The sequence below is a fragment of the Ursus arctos genome, unplaced genomic scaffold (assembly GCF_023065955.2).
Source record: "Ursus arctos isolate Adak ecotype North America unplaced genomic scaffold, UrsArc2.0 scaffold_33, whole genome shotgun sequence".
NCBI lineage: Eukaryota > Metazoa > Chordata > Mammalia > Carnivora > Ursidae > Ursus > Ursus arctos.
In genome coordinates, this window is record NW_026623019.1 from 300,538 (window position 1) to 318,278 (window position 17,741).

The 17,741-nt window shown below is 40.3% G+C and overlaps 1 protein-coding gene and 1 non-coding gene across 5 annotated transcripts in view; both read right to left on the minus strand.

Annotated features, from left to right (window-relative positions):
- The window catches only part of IARS1 (isoleucyl-tRNA synthetase 1), a 64,258-nt gene that overhangs the window by 44,601 nt on the left and 1,916 nt on the right, over positions 1-17,741 (minus strand). For all 4 annotated transcript variants that reach the window (XM_026519118.4, XM_026519117.4, XM_057305641.1 and 1 more), the window contains 5 exons: positions 12,516-12,640; positions 11,681-11,837; positions 11,319-11,438; positions 9,110-9,192; positions 3,306-3,423 (listed from right to left, as the gene is read on the minus strand). In XM_026519118.4, coding sequence (XP_026374903.2) covers positions 3,306-3,423; positions 9,110-9,192; positions 11,319-11,438; positions 11,681-11,837; positions 12,516-12,634 — 597 coding nt within the window. In that variant the 5' untranslated portion in view covers positions 12,635-12,640. The remainder of the gene's footprint in view (positions 1-3,305; positions 3,424-9,109; positions 9,193-11,318; positions 11,439-11,680; positions 11,838-12,515; positions 12,641-17,741) is intronic.
- LOC113270261 (small nucleolar RNA SNORA84) lies at positions 16,471-16,602 on the minus strand. The gene has a single exon (XR_003321765.1). It is a non-coding gene; the product is annotated as a small nucleolar RNA SNORA84 (small nucleolar RNA).

The window sequence follows — 17,741 nt, forward strand, 5'->3', positions numbered from 1 at the left end:
GAAAAACGTTTTAACAATTACTTTAGTAGTCACAAAGACATTTTAAATGTATCAAGAGGAATAATATTACAGTTTCACTACTGTAATGACCTATTTTTATATTAAATCCATAAAAAGTTAGGTCACCAAAATAATGGTTTTGGAAGACAGAATTATTCTTTATTCTAAAATATAAAAATGAGTCATTTTAAAACACAATGTACTTAAAACTGCAATATGCCAATATTAATTCAGTTCATTAAATAAAAAACTGGTTCCAACTCTATGCTGACATGAAAATACCGGATTTTTAAAATTATTTAATAGATAGCTCAGTATAAACACTCATCCCCTGACCCAAGCCCACTCACTGCATTTTGAATAAAGTGCCCCGAGGAGGAGGAGCTCTACAAACTTCACCCCACCCACACGGGAACCGTCAGACACACTGAAGGAGTGCTGGCCTGTGTGCCTGGAATGCCAGTGTCAGGAATCACAGGCCCAAGGCACTACCCCAGCAAGGCTGGAGACGGTGCACCGGAACAAACACACATAACCTACCGTTCTCTTTTGCTGAAAACAACATTACTGGGACCATTAGCAGAATCAACCTACAGATTAGATGGTAATATTTATCAGTGTTGATTCCCTAACGTTAGTTACTTAAGAGTATGGATTTTAAGAAATATGTACTTATGTACTTAAGCCTTTAGAGGAAAAGGGACATCATGTCCGCAACCTACTCTGAAAGGGTCCTGTGCTACCGCCATGCCCTCGGAGAGCGGACAATGCAGACGTGGTGAAAGAGGGTGACCATCACTGAAAGGCGAACAAGAATTCTTGTAACTTTTCAGTAAGTCTAAAATTATGTCAAAAGTTAGAAACAAAACCAAACCTTGGTTGCAACCAACATAACTGTAGAATGGCTAGAGAGAAAAGACAGAAAATGCTAAGTCTGGCAAGAAAGCAGAGTAATCAGAACCGCCTGGTGGGAGCACAAATCAGGACACCCACCTTGAAGTGGGTGGGAGGCAGCAAACCGTGAGGTATGGGCCAACTCTGGCTGTCACCCGTGCTCTTACGCCCCAAGAGAGAAGAATGGTTTTGACAGAGTTGAGTACCTGCAACAGAGACCATCCAGCCCACAAGGCCTGAAATACTATCTGGCCCTTCAGTTTGCCGACCCCAGTACTACAGCTAAATGTTAAGTACACCTTACGGCTCAGTAATTCCGCTCCTGGGTATGTAACCCACAGAAGAAATGTGTAAAAATGCTCCCCACTTCTAGAACGTTCACAGTAGCACTACTGATCAGAGCCCCAGACTGGAAATCACCTGAATACCCATCAGTGGTGCAGTGGGTGAGTTAAGTGCAGACAGTAATTAAAACGATGATCTACGACTACACACAACACGGATGACTTTTCACAACTGTCATCTTGAGCAAGAGAGCCCAGACACAAAAAAGAATGTAGGGCACAATTCGTCTCTATATAGTACAGTGCCTGAAAAGGTAGACAACATCAAGAAGTTCAATACTTTTATATCCCACAACTGGTTTACCTTCTCGAACAGAAACTCAGTTTGCTTCTGCACAGTCTGCTCGTCCCCAGAGAATGCACTTGTGTATTTACAGGAGAGGATGCCCTCTGAACGCTCTAGCAGCTCGCAAGCTAGTCAGGGGACCTAACACGTAGAAATCTAGAAGCCAACGAAAACACCAGCGTTTAAGTGCACAGGACTTACGTTTAAAAATGTTCTTAGCAACACTGTTTGCTACCATTAAGAAAAAAGGCTATACCCTTCAAAACAACTCAAAATGTCTATCAGAAGAATGAGTACCTTGCAATCTGTCATATGAAACACACAGCGGATAGAAGTTAACTTAAAGCTACATGTATCAAGAGGAAGACTCTTTAAAACTTAACGTTTCCTGTGAAAGGCAAGGTACAGAGTAAGTACAATGGATGAGATTAAAGACAAGCGTGAGAATGCTATATACTGTTTATGAATACTTCGGCAGGTAGTAAAAGTATAAACACGTGCACGGAAAGAAACATCAAATTCCACACAGCCGTTACCTACCAGGCTGTGAAGTGGAGAGAAACTGTGCACTATTCACTTGCACAGAAACGAGAACGAAAGACCCCTAACTCCACAGAATACAGGTGACTGTCACCAACAGCGTGCTGAGAAAAGCCAGATACAAACGGGCGCCATTTTAAACAGTGACCTCCCTTCGTGACACACACGCTGAAGGAAGGACACCGACAAACACGAGCTTCCAATTTCTACAAAATACGGACGGCGATGGACACATAACCAGCAAAATGCACTGTAGGAAACTCTAAAACCTGTTTCCTACACAACGATTTGCAAGGGGAAAAAAGGGGGAAAGACAGCAAAATGGAGACCACAGATGAAAACAAACCTGAAAGACAACCGCTGCCATACACGCACCTTCCTTAGATCCTGATTGAAACAACAACAGAGAAGAGGGAAGAGGTCTGGTATTCGAGAGACAAAGAGAGATGTGAACACTGATGATACCGACCACTAGGATATTTCATATTACTGACTGTGGACTTTCTTAGGTGTGAGAGTGGTATTATGGTAATGTTAAAAAAAATAAAGTTTTCTTGAGTTTAAAAATATATAATGTATCTGTAACACTTTCCAAACAAATTGGGTCCTTTAAAAACAAGGAGGGCTAGATGAAGTCTCAGAAACGAAAACACCTCCTGAACACACACACGAGAACAGACGTTCCACGTCTCAGGCTCACTGCCATTACCGTCTTCTAGAGAAGGTAAAGCACTGAAGGTACTTTGGTGAACATCGGACCCGTCTCAACTCTCCCATCAGAGCAGCGGCAGTAGTTATTCCGCTCATCAGGAAAGAGAAGATACTGTCAACCGAGGACAAGCCAGACTTGCTTCCAAATACTCATAATGAATGAGTGATACCACAAGGTGCCGGATGAGGCTTCCTCATCCAAACCAACAAATCTTCCAAAAGCAGTGACCTGAGAGAAACAGGGCAGAGGTGGACTTATTAACCTGAGAGAGGCACCACGATACAGTCAAAATAAGCAGAAGCTATCACGTGGAGACACACCATTCAGAAATCTCACGGGGGAACAAAATTCCTCACTTTTGCCCTTCACAGACCTCAGTTCAGTGACTGGCAACATTACCAGCACTCCGTAAGAAACGGTCGATCTGACGGACTCCCAAGGCTAACATTCCACACAGGGACTGGTTACTGTGATCACAACCCTTTGACTTCCATATGCACAAGTTAATGCCTGATGACGTCACACGCACCTTGTAGTTCTGGTGAGATTCAAAGTTGGAAAGTGGAGTGTTGCACGCGGTGGAGAAAGGCATGACTTTCACACCTCTATACACAAGGCCTTTATCATAGAGCTGCTTGAAGACCCACCTACCAAGTAAAGACACAGTTTTACAACAATGACACAACCAAAATCCTGTCCCCCCAAACTCAGACATTTATGCCAGTTTGTCTATCAGCTAATCAAATGGAAACATCCTGTCTCTCAACTGGGGACTAGCTGGTAAATTACAACAAAGTCGTAGGAGACGTTGTATAGACATTAACAGTGTTCACATCTGTCGATGCAAAGATGTTCATGACTTGATGTTGAGTGAGAAAAGCAATCCACACCATATTGTACACTGAGGTACTAACTGGATAAAACTACGTATCCATATACTTACGTTTTTTAGAGATGCTGAAAAAGCAAATTTTTACCAATATGTTAACTATGGCTGGATATCAGAGTTTTTGCTTTTCTTAGTAGTTTTCTGGTGTACTGCTTAAATTTTACTATAATGGGCAGTTTTACAAAGGCAATTTAAAAAGAATAAGTAATTGGGATTAGGATATCTCTCCTACAGTTAGTCAAAAACTTTTACTAACATTTAACCGTGTTGCTTTAAGCTAAATGTACCAAGATGCTGAAATGTCAATGGTAACAGTTATCCTGGGGTCTCCTGTGGTGCCTACTCACCTGTCCCAGCTGGATGTCAGGATGCGTTGGTGGGAACCCTTCATTCTGTCTTTAGGTACAATTTTTATAGTCCAATTTACGTGCTTGGTACATTAAATAAATTTAAACTCTTTCCCATTTGCCAAAATACATTTTTATGGAAAACTGCATATTTTCTCATAGTATTACTTGGCTTTAAACAAAGATTAAAAAGTGATGTTTTATATAAAATTTCCCATTTATTATTTTTTTATCGGGGCATTACTGACATGTAGCCCTATATCAGATTCAGCAATATGAGGATTTGTATTTGTACACACTGCACAATCATCACCATACTAAGTCTAGTCACCATCCACCACTAAGGTTACAACAATTTTTTTTTTTTATAATGAGAACTTCTAAGATTTATCATCTGGGCACCTTTAAATATGTGCTACAATATTACTGACTACAGTCACCACGCTGTATGCTACATCTCCGTGATTTACATATAACTGGAAGTTTGTACCTCTTGACTCCCTTTACTCATTGCCCACCTCCAATCCCTCTTCCCTCTGGCAAATACCACTCTGCTGTGTCTTTAAGTTTTGTTATTTTATTTTTTGAAAGATTTATTTATTTGACAGACAGAGTGAGCTCGAGCACAAGCAGGGGAAGCGCAGGCAGAGGGAGAAGCAGGCTCCCCGCTGAGCCGGGAGCCCAATGTGGGACTCGAACCCAGGACCCTGAGATCATGACCCGAGCCAAAGGCAGACGCTTAAACGACTAAGCCACCCAGGTGCCCCAAGTTTTGTTGTTTTAGATTCCACGTGTAAGTGAATCATACGGTATTTATCTTTCTGACTTACGTCACTTAGCATAATACCCTCAAGGTCCACCCATTTTGTCAAATGTCAAGAATTACTCTTTCTAATGGCTGAATAATGTTCTATTTTACACACACCACTCCCCCATATCCTTTTCTTGGGGGGAGGGGAGGGAGGAAGGGAGAGAATCTTTTTTTTTTTTTTTATTTTTTATTTTAATGATTTTTTTATTATATTATGTTAGTCACCATACAGTACATCCCTGGTTTCCGATGTAAGGCTCGATGATTCATTAGTTGTGTATAACACCCAGTGCACCATGCAATACGTGCCCTCCTTACTACCCATCACCAGCCTATCCCATTCCCCCACCCCCCTCCCCTCTGAAGTCCTCAGTTTGTTTCTCATAGTCCATAGTCTCTCATGTTTCATTCCGAAGGGAGAGAATCTTAAACAGGCTGCATACGCAGTGTGGAGCCCGATGTGGGGCTCAATCTCACAACCCTGATATCGTGACCTGAGCCAAAATCAAAAGTTGGATGCTTAACTGACTGAGCAAACCAGGGGCCACCCCCCCATTTTTTTTTTTTTTTAAAGATTTTATTTTATTTTGGAGATGAGAGCACCCAGGTAAGCAGGGTAGGGGCAGAGGTAGAAGGAGAGAGAATCTCAAGCGGACTCCACGTGAGCATAGAGCCTGGCATGGGGCTTGATCTCACTGACCCTGAGATTGTGACCTGAGTCAAAATCAAGAGTTGGACGCTCAACTGACTGAGTCACCCAGACACCCCCCAACATCCTTTTTATCTGTTTGTCAATCAGTGCACTTTTAGGTTGATACCGTATCTTGGCAACTGTAAATAATATTGTGCTGAAGGGCACATACTTTTTTTCCGAATTAGTGTTTTTGGGTTTTTCTGATAAATACCCAGAAGTAGAATTACTGTATCATATGGTATTTCTGTTGTAAATTCTTGAGGTCCCTCTATATTGTGGCAGTCCACTTGTCTCCATTTCATTGAGGTTTCTTCTTGTTGTTTTGTTTAGAACTTGTCCTCATTTTGCTTGATTCTCTGGGTTTCTTTGTACCAGGCAAAACCTCTACGTCTCCCACTCTTGAAGGAGCACTCTTATGCAGGAGATGAACTTTACTGTTCAACCTTGCCCTAGAGTTCTTGGTTGTCTCTCAAACCCTTGTGATTGTCTAAGCAGCCTGACTGTATTTTCAATAGGTCACAGCTGGTGAAAGTGTCCCAAGACCTATGAGTGTACCAGGGCAAGTTTTGTCAGAACCTAGTTTCAGGCTGAATGTGAATCCAGACACTCAGGCAGCAGCTTTTATAAAACACGCAAATAGGGGCGCCTGGGGGGCTCAGTCGGTAAAGGCTCTGCCTTTGGCTCAGGTCATGATCTCGGGGTTCTGGGATCGAGCCCCACACCAGGCTCGCTGCTCAGTGGGGAGTCTGCTTCTCCCTCTTCCTCTGTGCTAATAAAAAATAAAATCCTAAAAAAAATAAAGTATGCCAATGTATACAGCCATGTGGGACACACTGTAAAGCTTGTGGACTTCCAGCTCAGGCAATTTGGAGGTGTCGTCTGGCTATCAACGGCAAAAACTGGGTCTCCAGACAACTGTATGAACTTTTTTCTGGGAGGTATCAGTGAGCTGGAGTGAGGCTGAGGGACAGCACAAATACGGTGTCCCCTGGGGCACATTCCTGAGGGCACCTTTGTAGCCCACAGATATAGTGGTAAACCTGAAGCCCACCCCTCAGCTGGAAGCTCTAGGACAAGTAAATCAATCAATCAATCAATCAATCAATCTTTGCCTCCCCTACCCATCTTAATGTAGGCCTTTTGTTGTGCAGGAGTTGTTCAGCTAGTTTTCATGTCTTTCCCAGGGAACTGTAGGTATGTGACAGTAAGTGACTTTCGGATATTCCTATGCTGCCAACTTAGCACAAATTTCTCAAAGTTTTCTGTTTTTTAAGATTTTACTTATCTGTTTGGGGGAGGGGGAGAAAACAAGTAGCGGGAGAGGCAGAGGGAGAAGCAGACTCCTTGCTGAGCACAGAGCCTGATGTGGGGCTCGATTCCAGGACACTGGGATCATGACCTGAGCTGAAGTCAGATGCCTAACCGACTGAGCCACCCAGGCACTCCTCAAATTTCCCAAGTTTAAACTCAGTCTTAAATTATATGCTTTGATTCAAGGACATTCACAGAAGACTAGAGAAGGAATATTAGATTTGGTATCATAGACCCAGTTTGAAACCTAGGAATCATAAAATAAACTATGATCTCAGACAAGTCAGTCACCTGCCTACACCTCAAACAGGGTCCAAACCCAATTCAAAGGACTCTCTAAATCATCTGGGAAAACTGATATGGAAGTACTTTATATCAAAAGTCAGTCAAAAGCACCGACTCAATCTAAATTATCTGCTATTATCAATGTTATCATTATTAAAGGTATCTCCTACTATCTTTTTATATTCCCTCTAAACCCATGTGCCTTACTTATGTGCCAACATGTTCCTCAGGAGTAACTAACATTCTAATACTGAGAAGCTTTAAAAACCATTTTCCTCTGATTCCAGTACGCTTTCATGTAAAGTGAGAAGTATTACACAGAGCTATATTGCCCAACATAGTAGGCACTAGCCACATGTGCTCTTTAAAAAAAAAAAAAATTATTTTTAAGTAATCTCTACACCCAACATAGGGCTCGAACTTCCAACCCTGAGATCAAGAGTCACACTCCACCAACTGAGCCAGGCAGGCACCCCCACATGTGCTCACTTAAATTAAAACTAAAATGAGATATTCAGTTTCTTGGCCATACCGGCCACATTTAAGTGCTTGACAGCCCTAATCCAGAGCATTAATAGTATCTTTTTTTCAGGTGTTTAACCCAAATCCTGGTTTTTAGAGCTTCTCTCATCATGAGAATTCTAGCTGCTCAGTGAATGGAAAGCCCCCTCTCCAGAGTCTCTGGCATGTCAGAGACTCTTATCAGCTTCCGACCTCGGATATGTGGGTCTGGAGATGCGACCACAGGGGCCTGCCAAGTCAGGGTCTGAGAACTGTCCCCCAAAGCACCTAGCTCCTCAAAGGCCACGGACTCGTGCCAAGCACATACAACAGATCTTGACTAACAGAAATGCAAGCCAGTGGACAGGATGGCAGTAAGAGCCACAAGAGCCTACAGGGCAGCACAAGGACAGGGCACAGCACAAAACAGCTTTGCAACTCCCGTCACTACACATAATTTAATCAACGCAGGACTTCCTCCTGGCCTGAGGTACGTACTGAGGGCGCTTTTGGAATCATAATAATGGTGCCTGCTTGCCCAATAAGGATATGTAATAATTCTCATACTATTTTAAGAGGTTCACCTATTAAGACTTTGACATTGCAACACTTTTTTTCTAATAGCAAAAAGAAGTAACAATAGTAAAAAGAAGTAACTTGCTATGCAAGTGACTGCACTATGCAACTTGTCTCAGTATAAAATTCAAGTACACAAGGTCTTAGACTTACTAAACAAAACAAAAACAAAAAAAACACTTCAGAAACTTAAATTCCCTAAATTTGACACCAATTTGGCAAAAAAAAAAAAAAAAAAAAAACAACAACCCACAAAACCCTTTAACTGACATCAGGCCATTTATATCCTGTTTTATCTACTTAGCATGAGCAATTGTGTTCTGATGCAAAAATACTAATGTATTTGATTACAGGCTGCTGCTCGACCTGTTGGAGCCGTTATATACCCCAGAATACATGCATATCCTATTACCTTAGCAGAATCCAAAATTTACTGAATTCAAAAACAAATCGAGGGGTTGAGAGAGAGAAACAGTTGGTGCACAGAGGATTTTTAGGACAATGAAAATACTCATATATGATGCTAACATGATGATTACATGTCATTTGTCCAAACCCACAGAACATACAACACCAAGAGTGAACCTTAACGTAAATTATGGACTTGGGTTATTATGATGTGTCGGTGCATATCATCAACGGTAACAATGTCCCATTCTCGTGGGGATGTTGGTAGTGGAGGAGGCCATGCATGCGTGGGGGCAGGGAATAGGGGAAACCTCTGTACCTTCCTCTCATTTAGCTATGAACCTAAACGTGCTCTAAAAAAATAAAATAAAGCTTTAAAAACAAAAAACAAATCCATCCCAAAGACTTTAGATAAATAATTATGAATCTGAAAAACTGATTCATGCTAGAGAATCTCTCCACTAAGCAATAAACAGAATATTCATTATATTTAAATTTCAAGTAAACCTACCAGACAGATTCCATGAATTGTGGATACAGAGTTTTGTAGTCATTGTCAAAGTCAATCCATCGGCCAAGCCTGGTAACAGTGGACTTCAAGAATATGAATATTAGGGTTATTAGACAATGATATTTGTTACCGCACATCAGCGTGTCATTTCTATCGTCACCACATACAATGATTTTGGGGAAACAGAACCACCAATGGTTCAGGTAAACCTATACTCTAAACAACACGCTACATAAGGTTAAGAACCAGTTTTCTTGGCATTCATCCTATAATGCAGACGACGTCACTTATAAATATTAGTATTCCTTTATAAAAGTCTACCCAAACTACCATTTGGCAAATACCACAGGTGTAATTGTTGTCGAAAAGAATCATCAAGGGATGCTAAAATTCATAAACAAAAGTATAAGAAAGAGGGTATTTGCAAAGACTCTCCCCACAGCATACTTAATTATAAAGGAAAAACTGCAAATTAACAATGGAGAACCCTGACATATATTATCTTAGTGAACACAATTAATGTCACGAATGAGACATATCAGCGTCACAGGCCTCCTGATACTGACACACCGAGAAGGGCATGATGTCACTTCTGAGCACTCTTGTCAAAAATGCATACATAACCTAAACTTAATCATGAGAAAACATCAGACTGTGGGGGACTTTCTACAGAATAACTGGTCTGTACTCTTTGAAAGTGACAAGGTCGGGTGCCTGGCTGGCTCAGCTGGAAGAGCATGCGACTCCTGATTTTCGGGTTGTAAGCTTGAGCTCCACGTTGGGTGTAGAGATTAAATAAGTAAATAAACTTAAAAAAAAAAAGTGATAAGGTCATGAAGGACAAAAAAAGACTGAGGGAATCCTCTGGATTGAAGGAGAAAAGGAGGTATGACAACTATATGCGATGTGTGTTCCTAGACTGGATCCTGTTTCAGAAATAATTAGTGGAACAACTGGTTGAACTTGAAGAAGGTCTACTATACTGTATCAGTGTTAATTTCTTGCTTTTGATAATTATATTATGATTATTGAAGGTGTTAGAATTTGGGAAGTTAGAGAAGAGTACAGGGGAATTCTTCATAACTGTTTTTGAAGTTTTTTCTAAGTGAATTATTTCAAAATGAAAAGTTAAAAAATAAAAAAAAAATTTTTTTAAGAAAAAAAAAAAAAAAGCCACATGCATATTACATTCATTAGATTTTTCCTTCTGGCAACCAGGCAAGAAAGTTTGACTGAATCAACTTAGGTAAAAAAAAAAAAATTATTTTTAATAAAAAATTTAAAAATTAAAAAAATAAAGAGTTGAGGAGCTTTGATTTTCAGGCTGATGAAATCAGATTTTATTTACCAACAAAGAGAAACTACTCAAAATTCTGAGCAGGGAAGACCACGATGAGCAGTCTTGTGGGAGAAATAACTGGCAGGATGAGTGCAAAGAATGGGAGCACCAGCCCAATCAGGAGATGGTTACAGAAACTCAGGGAGGGGGGTGAAGGGCCAGGGACAGCCCGTAGGAATGCAATGACTTGACAAGAGACACTGAAGAAGAAAGACTGGTTGTGAGGATAGCGTGTGAAGCCTGGAAGACTGATACTATCCGCGGAATAGGGAACTCTGAATAACAGCAAGTTTGAGAAGTCAAAGTGGTAAGACAGTGAGGTGGAAAAACAGAAGTCAGACATGTTTTTAAGATACATAGACACACTAGCTGGAGAACCAGGGCAGAGAGGGGGCCTCTGCTCCTCCACCCATCCGAACAAGAGAGGCAGGAGCTCTGCCAGCCCTTCACAGGACTTACGAACAGAAGCAGTAGGATGGGAGTCAAATTAATAGAACACTGAGGCCAAATTGGAATTGTTTTTAACACCAGAATTTTTTTACTGCAACATTCAACTTAATCCTTTTGCTAGGACAACCTGATTCCTGTCATACTCAGAGAGCAGGTAGGAGATTAAGTACTGAAGATCAGTCAACCACATAGAAATCAGAAAAAACAGGGTGCAGTTTAAGCTAATGGCTTAATAGGGTTGTAGGTGGAAGTTAAATACTTCTTTAAAGTGGCTGGTCAACTCTCTTAGGTCACAACCTCACACAGATAGCCATACTTTTGGACACATCTCATAAAAAGCACAAAACGAGTATAAACCTTTTCAACTCCTATTTAAAAATTAAAGTTTTTGTTCATTTTACTGAAAATAACCCAACATACCTTCCACTCAGTAGAATATCTCATCACAATTGCTCGGCACTGATTGTTATACTCCACAATGCCCATTTTGGCTACATCCTCTGGTCCTCTGATTCCCAGTGTCTTATCAATTTCATATTCCTGAAAATGTGCGATAAGACTGTTAACATCCCTACCCTCTGAAATAAATGCAATTCAGCATTCTAGAAAAAAACACAAATTTTAAAAAATTGGATCTCAAAAGTCTATAGAGAAAATGAACTATAAATAATATTGTAGAAAGAAAATACATTGTAGGAAAAATTCATATTAACATATTATATGACGAAATCCAATGCTTATTAAGAACTCAGAACCTTGTAAGGCTGGGGACTCAAACATACCACAGGTAAGCCATGACAATCCCATCCAAATCTTCTGTCAACATGAAACCCACTCTGGTGAGCGTATCTGGTAACTATATCTTTAATTGTCCCTGCAAGTATATGTCCATAGTGAGGCAGTCCAGTTGCAAAAGGAGGCCCATCATAGAACGTAAATCTAACAGGAAATGAAGAGGTATTAAGTTACTTTAAAATAGCAAAAATTTAGGATAACATTTTTCTACAGATAGCTGCTATCATAGTAGAGTCTCCGGGGAGAAGAAAAGCAGCAAGACCAGAAAATTCACAGACGTAAATGGTTAGATATTTACTGGAGGTCCTGCCTTCAAAAAAGCTAGTGACGGCAGAGCTGGAATGACCTCCGTCATACTATCCACACTTAGTTTATTAGATCCATGACATAAGGCAGGTTATTCATCCCGATCCTGACTTATCCATCAGTAAAACAGGAACAAACATCTCATAAAGTTTCTGAATACAGGAAATACATGATGAAAACAGTAAGAAAGGACTGGTTTTTAAGTGAATGGAGACTAGAGGCAGGTAGTACTCCAACAGGAAGCTAAGACTAGTCTAGTGTTTAAGTGCAGGTAGTGAGAATGAGAAAAGTAGAATGGAAGAGGGTGATACACAAATGCTATTCAGACTTCTTAAAGAAACGGAATCTTCCCTAATAAATAAAAAACTCATCCACTCAACATGTACCTACTGCTGAAAGTACCCACTCTGTAGAGAGCTAGGAGACTCTGGGCACACAAAGATGAATGAAGCTTCTGCCTTCATGGAACTCAGTCTAATCTTAAGGACTCTGCCATTACCAAAGAAATTCACATACTTTGGCTTATGTTTTGATTGCTTTAAGCATTCCTGAAAACAGTTAAATTCGGACCAGAACTGCAAGATTTTTTCTTCTTCAGCAGGAAAATTGATGTTTTCTGGAACTTGCTGAACCATTCTGTTCTGCAAGAGAAAATCAAATTTATTATTCTTAACAGAGAAGTCTAGTAATAACAGAGTGGTGTACACTGAGTGTACGTATTACTACCCGTGACACTACACAATACCATAAAAAACATTACAGCTTTTTAAAATTATAGTTCACACACCACGAAGTTTACCCTTTAGAGTGTACAATTCAATGGTTTTTAGTGTATTCACAAGGTTGTGCAACCACGAGCACGCTCTAATTCCAGAACATCTTCATCACCGCTCTGCCCTGCCCGCTCCGAAAACCTGTCAACATTAGCAGTCCTTCTCCACTCCCTTCTTCCCCAGCCCCCTGGCAACCATTAATCTGCTTTCTGCTCTATGAGTTTTCTTACTCAGGACATTTCATATAAATGGAATCTTGTGTCTAGTTTCTTAGAATTTATTATGTTTTCAAAGTTCATCCATGTTGTAACACATCTTCATACTTCATTACTTTTTATGGCTATGCCACAGTTTACCCATTCATTAATTCATGGACATTAGGAATGTTTCCACTTTTTGGCTATTATGAACAATCCTGCTATGAATATTCACATATAAGTTTTTGTGTGGACATGTTTTCAGTTCTCCTGGTTCTGCATCCAGGAGAAGAATTGCTGGATCATATGGTAACTGTATTTAACTTTTGAGAAACTACCAAAAATATTTTCTAAAGCTGCTGCCTCATTTTACAGTCTCCCAGCAGTATTTCAGTTTTTCTACATCCTCACTCCTGACTGTCGATTTCTGGATTATAGGAAATCCTAGTAGGTATGAAGTGGTAGCTCATTATGATTTTGATTTGCATTTCCTAATGATTAGTGATGCTGACCACATTTTCACGTGCTTATTGGCAGTATTTATATCTCATTTGGAGAAATTACCATTCATCCTTTGTCCAATGTTTAAACTGGGCTGTCTTTTAATTGTTGCGTTTTAAGAGTTCTTCATATATTCTAGACACAAGTCCCTTATCAGTTACAGAATTTGGAAAAATTTTCTCCCATTCTGTGTCTTTTTTTTTTTTTAAGATTTCATTTATTTATTTGAGAGAGCGAGCGAGAGCGAGCACAAGTAGGGGGAGGAGCAGAGAAGGAAGGAGAGGCAGACTCCCTGCTGAGTGAGGAGCCTGACATTCGGCTCAACCCCAAAACCCTGATCCAAGCTGAAGGCAAGCACTTCACAGACTGGCCATCCAGACACCCCCTGTAGGTTCTTTATTTTCTTCACCTTACTTGCTAAAGCACCAACACTTTTAATTTTAGTGAAGTCAGTTTATCTACTTTTTGTTTTGTTACTTGAGCTTTTGGTCTCATATTCAAGAAGCCGCTACCTAAACAAAGTTGTGAAGGGTTAGCTCTTGCTTTTAGGTTGTTGATCTATTTTAAATTATTTTCGTATATTGTGTGAAGTAGGAATACATAGTACTTTTTTTTTTTTTTTTAATATTTTATTTGAGAGAGAACGAGAGTGAGCGAGAAGCAGACTCCCCGGTGATCAAGGAGCCTGATTCAGGACTCAATCTCAGGACCCCAAGATCACAACCTGAGCCGAAGGCAGATGGTTAACTAACTGAGCCACCCAGGTGCCCCAGTACTTTTTGATTATTGTAAAACTTGTTTCCAAATCACATTCTTCACTTATTTCTTAACTATAATGTAACATTAGACAATATACTTCTAAGAGGAAAAGAAAATCTTGGAAATTTATGTAAGGATACTAAAAATTCATTAACCTGAAAAAAATAAGTCTCAAAGTATTTAAGAATTCTTACCTACACTCACAGGACAGAAAGCACTTCTGTTGAGATAACCTCGTTTCTTTAAGGAAAACAGTAAAATCTAAAAAAAATGTAAAGCTAGGGGCGCCTGGGTAGCTCAGTCGTCAAGCATCTGCCTTCGGCTCAGGGTGTGATCCTCAGGGTCCTGGGATCAAGCCCCGCATCAGGCTTCTCCGCTGGCAGCCTGCTTCTTCCTCTCCCACTCACCCTGCTTGTGTTCCCTCTCTCACTGGCTCCGTCAAATAAATAAATAAAATCTTAAAAAAAAAATGTAAAGCTAAAAAGATGAGACTCCTACATTCAAGTAATTCCTAACTCATTCCAATTTTCTATTTTATCCCTTTTATTGCTTATTCATGATTTTTCTATCAGACAAGCTGCATACATCCTGGATTTAGCCCCTAGTGAGAAAAATCTTAAAGTGGCTTTTTAAGAGTTTTGCTAATAACCCCTGCAGAAACACCTGATCAATCTGGGACTTAAATATTTAGTGAAAATCCTCCAACCCATCCTCCTCAAAGCCTACATATTCTTACTTAATAATTCTTTTTTTTTTTTAAGATTTTATTTATTTATTTGACAGAGATAGAGACAGCCAGCGAGAGAGGGAACAAGCAGGAGGAGTGGGAGAGGAAGAAGCAGGCTCATAGCGGAGGAGCCTGATGTGGGGCTCGATCCCATAATGCCGGGATCACGCCCTGAGCTGAAGGCAGACGCTCAACCGCTGTGCCACCCAGGCGCCCCCTTACTTAATAATTCTAATAAGGTTGGTGACCAGGTTTCTAAGCCAACATCAGATTAAAAGGGGACAAGATTGCTAATAATGAGAAAACAACAGAGAAGATGGAGAATCTTAAGAACTCAAGAACTTGGGGTGCCTGGGTGGCTCGGCCGGTTTGGCGTCTGCCTTCAGCTCAGGTTATGATCCCAGAGTCCAGGGATTGAGCCCCGTGTCGGGATCCTTGCTCAGCGGGGAGTCTGCTTCTCCCTCTGCCTCTGCAGCTCCCCTGCTTGTGTGCACTCTGTCTCTGTCAAATTAATAAATAAAATCTTTAAAAAAAGAAAGAACTCCATAACTTTAACAGTCCAGGTAACTGACTCTAGGAGCAAAGAGACCTATATACCTAGCGAATTCTGAAAGCATCAAAACCTAAGCACTGTAACTGACACATGCCATCCAAAAAACAATTAAAAAAATACATATTTTTTTAATTTTTAAAGGTTTTTTTTTTTTTTTTTTTTTAATAAACCAGCAGTGCCTCTCCTTTTCTTTATTTTTGAGATGTGAAGCTTTCTTTGGGTTTTATATACGGAAAACAGTAAGACAAGAACAAGTGGGCCATTTAATGAATCCAAGCATCCATTTCTGACTAGGTGTGTCATTAAATGGTATTGCACAGAAGCTGAATGGCATTTTGGATCTTTGGATCTTATTACAATGTCTGGCCTTTCATGGATGGTAAGGGTGTGAGTCTGTGCACTTAATGATCTATTAGGGGACCTGCTGGTTCAGTGACCACCTTATTAGAGGCCAACCAAAACTGAAGGGGCTACATCCGAAGATTAACAGATCTTCGGATATCAACACATTTCTTTCCGTCACTTCTAAGGCTCCTCAAGGCTGGTTCTAGAACTGCCAGCATCTATGGGAGCTGACTACAGTAGACTCGCCTGGCCCACCTTGGACACAGTCAGAACCTGCATTTTTTTAAAATTTTTTTTATTATATTATGTTAGTCACCATACAGTACATCCCCGGTTTCCGAAGAACCTGCATTTTAAATTTTAATAAGATCCCAGAGGATTCGCATGCACAGAAAAGTTTTTAAGTCACTAATCTTGAACTGTTCTAATCATTATTCAGGAACATCTATCTGAAAATTATTTATTTATTTATTTATTTGAGAAAATGAGATTTAAGCTTTTGGTGTAAAGGGCTCATAAGTTTTAGAAAACTTTCTAGGGAGCTTCTATTCCCCAAAAGGTTAAGAATCAGTGATTATGCCAAACACAAAGATGCGACCTAACGGCACAGGAGGAGCCATGTATCAGTGACCGGGCTATGGCGGCTGCTGAGGAGAAACAGCCCCCATGCATAAATCACAGGGTTGCTCTGGCCCTTCACATCCACTGGAGAGCTGTACCTGCAAACAGCATCCAGTAACCACAGGGCATGGGGTGTGGGGAGCAGGAGGAGGAGGGAGATTAATCATCAGGTCATGCTAAGGGAAGCAATCTCCTCTTCCTCCTTCTTACCATAATCCTCACCCTCCAATCTTCCTATTCCAGACTCTCCCAGACCTCCTTAGCATCAACTGCCTGTTCAGAAATTTCTAGATACCCTCCTTGAACTTTAATTGTGTTTACTTCAAAAGATCCTAGAAAAACATACAAAAATACTTTAAAAATAAACATCCAAGGGCACTGGGCGGCTCAGGTGGTTAAGCATCCAGCTCTTGATTTCCACTTGGGTCATGATCTCAGGGTTTTGAGATTCAGCCCCACAGTGAGCTCTGTGCTGGGCGTGGAGGCTACCTAAGATTCTCTCTCCCCCTCTCCCTTGGCTCCTCCCCCACTCTCTCTCTCATCCTCTAAAAACAAAACAAAAATCCATCCACTTCCTTGCCACACCTGCTCATCTTTAATTCCACTGTACTAGTAGTTCCACTATTCCTTCCCATTACCTGAAATCTGAGTCCCCCTTAACAGTACCAGATCGTCTCCACATCTAATTGATCACCAAAGCCATGTGGGTCTGACCTCTAATTCTATTTTGTTCCCTCTTCTGTCTCCCCAGGTCTTCATAGTATGTTACATGAAGTCAAATTTAACCCAAGGTGGGTCTATCTCCACCCCTTTCTCAGTTTAGTCATAGCCTTTTAACATATACCCTACAGATACACTTACCCGAATGTATAAAGTATGTACAAAGATATTAATTGAAGCACTGTTCCTATAGATAAATATCTGAAAACTTCTTACATATCCATGAATTAGTGACTAAAATAAATTATGGTACATCAGTACCATGCAGGCATTAAAAATAATCCTAATATATCAAATATACATACTGCCTATCTAATGAGAAAAAAAAAAGCAAGTCACAGTTCTAATGATTTATCCTATGTGTATTATCATTTTTAAGAGACTTAAAACAGACATATGTAAATAAAATCTATGTTTACATAATTTTATATTTGAATTTAGAAGGCTATCCAAATTTAACTATGTCTACCATGGTGGGGGTGGGAGGGCATGAAAGCACACATCTTTATTACTTCATACCACTTTTCTGGGTATGTATTAACTTTA